General features: G+C 42.0%; 1 protein-coding gene across 1 annotated transcript; it reads right to left on the bottom strand.

Moving 5' to 3' along the window:
• Nucleotides 1-341: 341 nt before the first annotated feature.
• LOC306938356 (coagulation factor XI-like) lies at nt 342-6,404 on the bottom strand. Its single transcript, XM_079522487.1, has 7 exons — nt 6,325-6,404; nt 5,589-5,751; nt 5,135-5,250; nt 4,797-4,950; nt 3,525-3,625; nt 2,522-2,681; nt 342-664 (listed from the first exon to the last, which is right to left on the bottom strand). The coding sequence occupies exons 2-7, from the start codon at nt 5,720-5,722 to the stop codon at nt 553-555; spliced, it is 777 nt and encodes a 258-aa protein (XP_079378613.1). The 5' UTR covers nt 5,723-5,751; nt 6,325-6,404; the 3' UTR covers nt 342-552.
• Nucleotides 6,405-12,397: the final 5,993 nt, after the last annotated feature.

Here is a 12,397-nt window from a genome sequence, read left to right as displayed (position 1 = left end):
TCTGTCGTAATGAAATCATGTCTGACGTAATTAAATCACACCCGGGTGAACAGGGTGAACATAGCAACCATGCTCATTTTTTCTACACAAACAAAGCCAGTTGTATGAAATCACACCCGGGTGAACAGGGTGAACATAGCAACCATGCTCATTTTTTCTGCACAACAAAGCCAGTTGTAGGAGTGGACTCAACAACAAAGCCAGTTGTAGGAGTGGTTTACACCACTCAAAAAACGTTTTACTTATAAACCATTATTGTATAATGGTTAAATAAAGTTACACCAGCATAATTACTTTCTCAGTTTATTGCCACACCAACCAAGGAAGTTGGTCATTTGTCTCAGTATGCTCTGGCTAGGCTATTAGAGGTACAAAACAGGTTTTATTATCACAGGATTCGTGCCTGGTGTGATTATTACAGGTGTGAAACTTCAACTTGCATGGTGCCTACACAAATTGTGCATTAAATCAAATTTGTGTACTGCAGAAATACACTGCCAGGTAGAAGTGGCGGCAAAAGAATCTTGATTCAGAAATGGGACTGATGTTTCTTCAGGTAGACGTCTGACAATTCTTCTTGGAGAATCCGGACATAACATTATACAGTTTGGTAACTTTGGGAGGAGCAGGCATGGTAATAACCCGCTTCAGGTAGCAGCGACGCCTGAAATACGACATCAAACACATGCATAAGCACATGACAATAATATTTGATCCATTTGATATCCATGTGCATATGGGCATGTAATGTTAGCATACAGAGGGATGGGCGATATCGATATCATGATATGAGACTGGGGAGTTGGGATATCTAATATTGTGATATGGCATACGTGTCTGTTAAATTCACTTAAGCCCTATTTTATACTTTAAAACATAGGCAATGGGACAGATTGTGAGCAGCTATTTAATTAGATATTTTTGTATATTGCCATAGTATTATATTAGAATTGCAATATAGATAAAGGTATAATTTGATAAATAATATTGTGATATTTGATTTTGTCTATATTGTCCAGCCCGAGGCAGAATGAGTTAGTTTTTTCTTCTCCCCCATTTAGTCATTCTGACAATTCCTCTTGAACAATGCATTATACTGCAAGGTCCTTCCTTGCCTCTGCCTTCTAACTGCTGCTCTGTGGGGAGTGTGTTTCCTCTGCCTTCTAACTGCTGCTCTGTGGGGAGTGTGTTTCCTCTGCCTTCTAACTGCTGCTCTGTGGGGAGTGTGTTTCCTCTGCCTTCTAACTGCTGCTCTGTGGGGAGTGTGTTTCCTCTGCCTTCTAACTGCTGCTCTGTGGGGAGTGTGTTTCCCAAACACTGGGCCGAGACCCCAAGGTCCTTCCTTGCCTCTGCCTTCTAACCGCTGCTCTGTGGGGAGTGTGTTTCCCAAACACTGGGCCGAGACCCCAAGGTCCTTCCTTGCCTCTGCCTTCTAACCGCTGCTCTGTGGGGAGTGTGTTTCCTTGCCTCTGCCTTCTAACTGCTGCTCTGTGGGGAGTGTGTTTCCTTGCCTCTGCCTTCTAACTGCTGCTCTGTGGGGAGTGTGTTTCCTTGCCTCTGCCTTCTAACTGCTGCTCTGTGGGGAGTGTGTTTCCTCTGCCTTCTAACTGCTGCTCTGTGGGGAGTGTTTTTCCTCTGCCTTCTAACTGCTGCTCTGTGGGGAGTGTGTTTCCTTGCCTCTGCCTTCTAACTGCTGCTCTGTGGGGAGTGTGTTTCTTCTGCCTTCTAACTGCTGCTCTGTGGGGAGTGTGTTTCCTCTGCCTTCTAACTGCTGCTCTGTGGGGAGTGTGTTTCCTCTGCCTTCTAACTGCTGCTCTGTGGGGAGTGTGTTTCTAACTGCTGCTCTGTGGGGAGTGTGTTTCTAACTGCTGCTCTGTGGGGAGTGTGTTTCCCAAACACTGGGCCGAGACCCCAAGGTCCCAAGGAGCAGTAAGCCGTTGATCCATTTGAACGGATTAACAGCTGAACTGACGAGGGATACTTTTATGATTGCAGTGTCAATCACAATAAATATAATGCGGTATCTTGTATAAAAACAACATACAATTTTACAATTTAGCCTGTGGCTCAGGAGGTAGAGCAGGTCGTCCAATGATCCCTGGGTCGGCGGTTCGAATCCCGGCTCCTCCTGTCCACATGTCGAAGTGTCCTTGGGCAAGACACTGAACCCTACAATGCCTCCAATGAGTTGGTCGGTGTGAGCTCGCCACCATTGGTGTGTGAATGCGGGAAGTGAAGACGCTGGTGTCGACTGTTTGCCGCTTCACCTCCCAATGTATGAATGAATGAATTATTGTAAAGCGCTTTGAGCACTTGGAAAAGCGCTATAAAAATGCAATACATTATTATTATTAAATGTATTTTTAACTACTGTATGTATTTTTGCCCATCCTTGAGCATACCACCACAAGTGCACAAAGGGTGTGTGTGTGTGTGTGTGTGTGTGTGTGTGTGTGTGTGTGTGTGTGTGTGTGTGTGTGTGTGTGTGTGTGTGTGTGTGCCCATATATACTGTAACATACCAATATCTTGAGTCAAAGAAGGCCTCATTGACGTAGGTGTAGAACTGACAGTTGTGATCTTCAGTACAGTTTCTCTGGCAGGAGTCTGGATCGTCCAGTAACACATAACGCATATCAGATCCCTGGAAGTCTACACCTTCATACATCGCCTTCACCCAACCTAGGAGAGGAACATGACAGTGAAAAAATGATGTTGCTTGAAGAAAGATTCCCTGAAGAAGGCAACTTGTTGCCGAAACGTTGGAAAAATAAAGATTTTGATGGCATCGTGACTACGAGCTGTGCGGCCTCTCTCCTTTTTCAGTTGAAGAAAAATAAATGACCTCTGCCAATACTATACGTCTCTACCCAGCATAAGTGAATGAAGACTTTGAAGGAATTTAATAAACATGTTATTGTGAGGTCACAGGAATCTAGAGCTTTGACCTTTGACCACCGACTGTACTTCTAATCAGTAAATCTGTGAGTCCAAGTGGATAACTGGATGTTTATGTCAAATGTCCCTCAAGACGTATTCATTCGTAAGATATTGCATTCACAACGTCGGGATGGACATAAGGACGTAGGTATGGACAGACCAACCGACAGACAGACGGATGGACATAGGGACGTAGGTATGGACAGACCAACCGACAGACAGACGGATGGACATAGGGACGTAGGTATGGACAGACCAACAGACAGACAGACGGATGGACATAGGGACGTAGGTATGGACAGACCAACCGACAGACAGACGGATGGACATAGGGACGTAGGTATGGACAGACCAACCGACAGACAGACGGCTGGACATAGGGACTTAGGTATGGACAGACCAACCGACAGACAGACGGATGGACATAGGGACTTAGGTATGGACAGACCAACCGACAGACAGATGGATGGACATATGGTTGGACGGACGGACATATAGACACTTTCATTTTTGCGGATACACCAAGTATTTATACTTATCAGCAGTTGTTTTCTTTTCGCAGTTTGACAAATGACAAGTACATACTGTTATCAGGCTGACAGACGTGAGTTGGTATTCCAGAGACGGCTGCCTCATTAGATGAGGTCACCATTTGATTTGCATTGCTCTTCAGGTAGCAATGGAACCTGGAATCATAATGACAAGAAGGATCAGGCAATTTGAGGAGGAAGGAGAAAAAAGAGGAGGAGGAAGCTGAAACATAAGAAGATGTGGATATTCTCAATACAAGAGCAAGACTGTCTGGATTAAAAGGATCATTAAACCTTGACGTTGTGTCTTTTTGTCTCCACCAGGCCGAAGGCATGGGGAGAGAGTATGTTTTGCACTCCGTCCGTGTGTGTGTCCGTCCGTCCGTCCGTGTGTGTGTCCGTCCTTCCGTCCGTCCGTTACCAGCTAATCTCCGGCACCGTTAACCCGGTCGATGCCAAACTTTGCACACACACTCCCTGGATGCCAACGATGAACCTCTGCCCCACATTTTCCAGAACGGCCTGTTATAGCGCCACCATGAGGCAGCTTTTCACATTTTGTACCTAAAACTGCACCGATCTGCGTGAAACGTTGCATGCACACTCCCTAGAGGCCAAGGACAAACCTTTGACTTGCATTTTCCGCATCTGCCTTTTATAGCGCCACCAGGAGGCCAACTTTTGTAAAACACATTTTTGGATATTACTCCTCCACATTCTGTCCAAAAATCTCACAAATCGTTACACACTATCTCTATGGTCATGTGCTCAAGTCGGATCTGTCCGATATTTCATATTCCATCCTAATTGGCTATAATTAGCTTTCACAGTTTGCAAGATTGCCCCGTTTTGAACAAAAGCCTCAAATCATGAACGCAGCATGCAATTTACGTGAAATCTTTCACACATTTTCTTACTAGGCTGAGGAATATATCCCTCCCTTTACACATTTTTTGAACAATGTTTATATTAATCCTAAACATTTTGCCAAACATCTCACAGTCATATCCTCCTGGTGGAGACCTGTGCCCAGAAGGGCACTTTTTCTAGTTGTCTGTCTTTTTAGAAATTTGATGCATCAGAAAAAAGCGGTCCAAGTACAGACTAGAGACAACTCAGGTCCAGTATGCTAAGTCTAGAGACTAGTTACAACCTGTAATATCTATGAGCTGATTGAACTTAGTTATGAGATGTGTGTCATTGATTGATTCCCAAAAATAAGCAACAAAGTGTGTTGCTTATCAGTTCAATAACGGACACGGCTTTCAGTTTCCAAATAAGGTACGATTCTGCATTTCAAGGAACAGTTGGCAAGTCCTGTACTCACCTCTTGTCAGTGTCAGTCAAGTAGGTGAAGAAGGTGCAGAGCGGATGACTAGAACACAGGCTCAGGCAGTGTTCAGGTGAGACTGCAAGCAGCATGCCCATGTCGAGGTCATGACCTGGAATGTCAGTCTTTGGAAACATCTTGGTCTGACATGCTGCAGTGCATGCCCACAAACACGCACGCACGCACGCACGCACGCACGCACGCACGCACACACACAATAATTTATTTATGTCCACATAAGAGATACAACAATACAAACATACAAACAATATACTTGTTGACAATAGTGAGTGAGTTGTGTATGCACTATGCAGTGTATGTGCATGTCAACATACGCAAATTGTGGTTGGCTTGGTGCAATTTGTGGGAGAATCCTGAGACCACACCATCTTTTGCGTTTACCATTGGAAGCTTGGGTACTGTCCAGGTGAACTTTAGATGACACTTGTATCTACAAACAGAATGTCCACAATATTCAGTGAGAACATTTTTTTAATACTTTATTACCAGCTTTTCAATTTTAACATATCTTGTGTGCAAGACAAGTGGGAGTTGAACTAAAGGGGGGGGGGGGGGGGGGGTTATGGGAAAGGACACTTGATGGATAGATTCCCCGCTGCTAGCAGAGCTAAAAGCCATTGAAGCAAACACATATTATCAATTATTATAATTGGAGACCTCTCAGTGGATGATGAAGTGATACTAAGGTTTTCCAAGTTGTAGGTCTACAAGATTTGAGAAGTGCAATGTGTGTCTACACAGTACACACACTATAATAATATAATTTACCTGATATACTCTCTTTCGAAGAGCCCACTGACAAATGTGAAGAACTCACAGCCTGGGTCTTGGGTGCAGGCTCTCTGGCACTGCTCATAGTCCGCTGTGAACAGCCCTCGGTAGTCTGCCCCAGGGAAGTCCATATTCTCATACGCCCGAGACAGACAGGCATCTGGCAGACAGTAACCCAACCAGAGAGAAGGGAGTTTCACACATTCTACATTGGCATTTAAGGAATTTACTTCAGCATGCATGATGAAGTACACTTAGTACATCAATCTTCAACTGTGTTCTTCCTCTAGGCCTCCTGCCTGGCAGTTCCAATTCAACATAATTCTACCCTCTTCAACATCCTTCTACTCTCGCTATGCCTCCTGCCCTCCTCTGTACGTGTCCAAACCATCTCAATCTGGCCTCTCTGGCTTTATCTCCATAACATCTGACATGCGCTGTCCCTCTGATGTACTCGTTCCTGATACTATCCATCCTTGTTACTCCCAGAGAGAACCTCAACATTTTAGTCTCTGCTACCTCCAGTTCAGCTTCCTGTCTTTTACTCTGGTGCATGTGTTTGTTCCGACGTACAGTACTAACTGTGCCCTAACCTCACAGGGAAGCCACGGGTGAGTTTAACTGGCCACACGTTGATACAACATAGCTGGTCTCACCACCGTCTTGTACACTTTCATTCTTGCATATACTTTCCTATCACACATCACAACCAAGATAGGGGCTAACCACATACCAGGTTTAGGACTGCAAGGTTTGAGAGAGTAACCAGAGGTCACACCAAGCAGTGGCTTCTGTGTATTGGGCTGTCCAGTGGCAGTGTACTTGAGGTAGCAGAAGAAATGCCTGGAGCATGAACACATTGGCAAATCAAATGTCAAAGTCTCCGAGGCTAAGACCCGGGCGGTAAGTAAATAGAAGAGACTGCATCGCAAACAGTAATGAACTACAATATTGTGCAACAACTTGTACAGTACACTAATGTACAGTTGGAGGCCATCGATATTGTCCTTTTCTTTTTGCTGAGGTTTGCGTGATCTGCGCAAAAGGACAGTTAACCCATTTTGGGCGGGAACCCCTTTTGGTGTTTTAAACATTATGTTATAATTTAGCTATTTAAAAATAGCAGATCTACAAGCTCATATCGCGCCACCGAGTGGCGCGCTACGAGCTTGTAGGTCTGCTATTTTTGAAAAATCGTGAAAATGTAGAAGGGTTTTTTCAGGATTTAGAAGGATTTTTAAAGGTTTTGAGATCAGGCCTAAATGGGTCAAATGATAAGGGACAATATCGGTGGCACCCAACTGTAAACTGATTTTAGTAACAGCAATATGCTTTAAAACAGCTGATAAGACAAGAAGAGAAAGAGAACATTTACTACAGTATGTATTCCCAAGGACCAGGTTGGGATCCAACTGAAAGCAGAAAATCACAAAACTAAACATTTTTTTAAATCTGGGTGGTAGATGATTCAGGACAGCCCTTTAAAACTCCATAGCAGCGTTGCTCTGCTTATCAATAGTGGTTTGCATCCAATCACCATCTGGTTTGTTGCTTCGGTCAGCCGAGAGGGTCAACCTGCGGTCACTCAAGGGCCGGCACATTGTTCCAGGACCAAGAAGCGAGCTGGTCCACCTTTCCCATACCTTTCAGCAAGCGGTACTGGTCTATGAAACCAGTACTTAATAATAATAACAATGTAGACTTCATTCAGATTCACCCAACTGAAGATAAAGACTGACAGAGATTGCACGTTCACTTTAGGCCTAAGTTACACTTAGTCGGACGCCGGAATCCGGATGGGTGTCGCACACCAAAAATAGCAGATCTACAATCTACAGTACACTGATGCAATATAAACACAGGACTTGGGTTACCTGCTGTTCACATTTCTGACTAGTAATAAAGTATTCAATCAACAAAATAGTGAAAATTAAATGCAGCTGTATTTAAAATCATTCTACACAGAATCAAATAAAATAAGTTTTTACATTCCTGTAACTTACCGGTTGTCTCTGGTCCAGTCAGGTCGTACAAAGGTGAAGAAGAGGCAGCTTGGGTGCTGAGTGCACATCACCTGGCAATGTTCCACATCGGGAGAATACACCTGTGCTATATCTGTTCCTGGGAAGTCTGTGTTCTCAAGGAGGTCGTTTAGCTCACCACATGCTGGGCAAATGGGAAAACAGCGCACGCACGCACGCACGCACGCACACACACACACACACACGCACACACACACACACACACACACACACACACTCACTTAGATTTTTAGGGGTATATTTGCATGAATAGAGAACAAACGGTAAAGTTATTACCTTGACTGAGGGAGAGTCCACACAAACAGAGCAGACCCACTAGAACCCAGTAAGCCGCCATCCTGATTCTTTCTGAAGCTCACCTGAAGCCAGTCAAGTCGCTTCAAGCTCAGCTGTACTCAGTGTGTTGGTTCAGAGCAAATGATTATTCAGGGGACAGAGTCCGTGGACTTTAATGGTATTGATTGTTTTTGTAGGGTTTTTTCTCTCTCTCTCACACATTTTTCATCAAACATTTTACATTGTTTACATATTTCAAAGTAGCTATATTTATAAGGGTCTAACAACAATAACAAACTCACGATGCGACACAGATATTTTCACAATTTGCTGTAGGCCAGTCCACACATTTGCAAGAAATTACAGCGGTCTGGACATGGTTGCAATGAGTTGAACTTGCCTGTAAGTTCAGCAATTCATTCATTCAAGTTTTGTTTATTCTCGAAATTACACTGAGTAATTAAACTCATTTTCAGTGTCTCATTACAATATCATATAGAAAAACATCACAATACATCAGAAGATCAGGAAGAGAAAAACACAAAAGGTATACATGTGAATTACATAGATTTACAAATAAAAAGCTAAGACGAATTTCAAAACGATCTAATATAAACAGACAGTTACATATTGTGGGAGTCTGTATGCTCACCATTTTAAAACGCCTCAAGGGTACCAATGTGTTCAATTTTAATGTCGTTTGCAGGTCATTCCATGTATTTGGGCCACAGAAGCTAAAAGCAGATTTACCAAGTTCAGAGTTAACCTTTGGTACCTTTGGGGAAATTACTTGACCGGGTGTGGTAGGGTTCAGAGTCCCATTTCAGAAATGATGAGATGTATTTAGGACAATCTCCAAGCATGGCTTTATACAAGAACAGGTGCCAATGCAGTTCTCGTCTCTCTGTCGGGGAGGACCATCCCAACCTTGTTATGTAAGATACATGGTTGACTGGTCCAGAGTGTCATAGTGTCATGACGAACAGTCAAAAAGTGCTTTAGTTTTTGAGATACCCCTACCGGGCTTAGGACCAAACACAACATAGTTTTTCCTCATCTATAAGGCCTCCCATACATTAAATGGATTCTTGTATAAAAATATTTTACTGCAAAAGTGGTGAAATTGATATTTAAATTTATACACCTCAAACTAAAAATGAAGCCTGTCCGTCTGGGGGTTGATGAATATAAACTCATGTAGAGTCACAATGGAAGCTCTGAGAGGTTTAAAATGTGGCATATTGGAAGCCAGGACATCCCTCTACATTCTAGAAAAAGAATAATGTCAATATGTGAATGTAAATATGAGATATAGTCATTTGAACACATACCTACAATAGGCGGAAATGTAAATCTATATAGTGTCTTCTTTACTTTGCAGTGACTCTGACATGGAGTGTCATAGCATAGCATAGCTAGCATACTCGTGGAGTTATGGCACTAAACGTAAATTGTGTCACAAATGGGGGGAATAAAACAGTTCTAATGAAATCGACAGCATTAGTTGGTGTGGTTGCTCTAGGCAACACACTATTGTTCTCTGTCCGATATTTTTTTGCCAGAAAAGTGCTTTTTGAGGGAGGTTTAATGTTTTTATTAGTTCAATGTTTGTTTTAAAAACGCCATTGCCAATGAAGGGAACATTTGCGTCATATTGTCCCTCATTACGTCTTGTCTCTTTATTGTTAATGGCATTTAATGTGTTGGCACCGTTTGTTTTACATTACCATTACATCACCTAATCAACATGAGTTAGACTTTAATATATTAGCACCCCTCACTTCATAGTCACACAGGTGTGATTTTTGTTAACTTTTGCACAACAGAAAAGTGAAGCTTTTTGTCATATGCTTCACACACTGTTGTCATCACAATATAGAATACAAACGGTAACAGTTCCCAGGACCTTATATTCTTTGTGACTCACGTCAGTGCAACTACACTTTGACTTGAGTAGAAGAAGTTCCAAAAATGTATGAAATCCCAAATCCCAAACAAGAAATTGTGAAAAGAATATATGCAGCTGCAACAATACTGCAGATAAATGCAGGCCTACAATAGAACTACTATTATATAGCATACCTGGATGAGGGTGCTCAATGATCAATAAACTTTACTTTATTTAGAAAAGCAATGTACAGTAACTTTTCACATCCCTTATACAAAACAAACACAATCAATTCTCATATTTTCCCCATGTCCTGTGTCCCTCTTAAGTTCTACCAGTATTAATAAGACAATACTTATGGAACAATGCAATTAAAGTCATTAATTTCTGTAGGAGTTGATATCATTTTACATAATAATTTGGTTACAGTCAAGTTTTTACAGTATTTGGCTCCATCTGCTCTATCTGCATCTTGTTGCCTATTTGGGTTTCTTCATAAACTGACACAGCAAATATTTTGGACTGTGAAAAGATGAGAAGAACCTTGTCAAGTCTAGTAGCTATTTAGCTAGCTGGAGAGTGATCTAGCTTTAATAGTAGGGGATATGGCCTGGGCCATGGCTCAGTGGTCCAGGCACCTTTTTGTGTTTCACCAGAATGGTTAATTAGTATCACTTGTAACAGCATGGTTACTGTGCATAGTGCCTAACCATAGTGTACGGTCGGACAAAACATAGTTGATTGATGAATTCTGAACCTGAAGTATTTTTCTTTCTTTTTTTTTACCAGAATGGAGTGTGATGTACAAGCATTGGATCCACATATTTGTATCATCTGTGGTAAACATTTAGAAAAAGTAAAAAAGCAAGATCCATAATGTCACAAACCCTAAAGCAGAAGACCTTCAACACATACTAAATGGTGCTCAACAGAGTGATGATGATGATGATGATGATGATGATGATGATGATGATGATGATGAAAACCCTGGCTCCAAATACAGAAAGTATACTTTCCTTCAAATTAAAGATATCTTATCATGTATCATGTTGCTGAGCAAACTACACCAGTCAGAACAAGTTGCAAATGTTGAGAGTGAGAGTAGCCTGCACCAGTCTCATCAAGAAGACTGAATAAGGTTGATAATAGTAACAGAGACAAGGTCCTTCATGTAGTATGAGGAAGGTTGATGAAGTTGTATCGTCGGCTGCTCTTGTATTATATAAACATCATAAAAGCTACCTTAAACCTCTAAAGGAATTAAAGCAGCTGCCAGACAAAACAAAGAATCAGAACAGCAGACCTTAATGTTCACCTATTTTAATTAATTAAATGAAAGTGATGACACTAAACTAAGTGTTATGATGACATACTGAAGACACTGGTCCATGATATTCTTCATCAATAAATCTGAAGCTCTACAGCTGTTTTTTGAGTGGTGCAAACCACTCCAACAACCAGCTTTGTCTGTACCCGTGTATGTACCCGTGTACCTGTACGTGTGTGTGTACCTGTACGTGGGACCCAAAAAAATGAGCATGGTTACTACGGTCACTGACATTACGTCAGACCACAGCTGATCAGGCTATATAAGACCTTGCACCACTCAGTTCACACGGGTGTGTTTTTTCTTGGACGTGCAGCTTCCAGTGCATATTCCATGGGCACACTTTCAGAGCATACCACATCAGACCTTTCAGCTCAATCTACAATTCAAATTGTAATGTATGAGATTTTCCTTCAGTTTCCAGGATCTGTATTTAGACCATCACATCACATCACATCTTCCTCAGAGCTCAGAGTCTTCAGTATGTCATTATAACTCCCAGTCAGAGGTTATATATTGTATGATATTTATCTTCATACGATCAGGTTACGAGAGCATAGTGTTGGTATATGGAGCCAGGGTTTTATGAACATCATCGTAATTTCTCTGTTGAGCAACATTTAGTGTTGAAGGTCTTCTACTGCGGAGGTTTTGACATTATGGACCGTGTCACTTTCCTTTTTCTATTTCTATTTCTATTTGTATTTTTAACCATGTTACAGACCACACATCACATTTACTATGAAAACATAAATGTCCTGTCAGTCAGTTAATCAGTTAGTTATAGTCACCTTGTGACATCACGCGACATAATCAGGGATGGAGATACCTCATCAATATTAAGCCCATATATGGGAATGCCCATATATGGAGATCCCTGATGTCATCAATATTGGCCAGCAACTCTACATCTGACCTCAAACCTCAAACCCTTAGATCTCCATAAATGGAGCTGACCTGTTCTGACATTCCATATTGTATGTTGATCTGACCTCATTAATCCCTGTATACTCAAGACACGCTCCATATATGGCCAGTACAGAATTAATTCCATATGTTGATCTGACTCCCCATGCCCAGCAGTCTGCTGTCACCCAGGCCGATGCGTGCTACACGACACCCTACAGTGTCAGGGTTCTACTATTGTCAATGGCTACTGGACATGCTCTGTTACACTAAATGGAACTTAAAGCTAGGTCAGATAGCTACTTGATTTGCCATTATTCCAATCTTTTCATATTCCAAAATATTTGCAATGATTTACCTGTCCGTT

The sequence above is a fragment of the Electrona antarctica genome (assembly GCF_951216825.1).
Source record: "Electrona antarctica genome assembly, chromosome: 15".
In the NCBI taxonomy this organism is placed as follows: Eukaryota; Metazoa; Chordata; class Actinopteri; order Myctophiformes; family Myctophidae; genus Electrona; species Electrona antarctica.
Note: the sequence above shows the minus strand (reverse complement) of the source record. Positions and strands in the feature narration are given on the sequence as shown.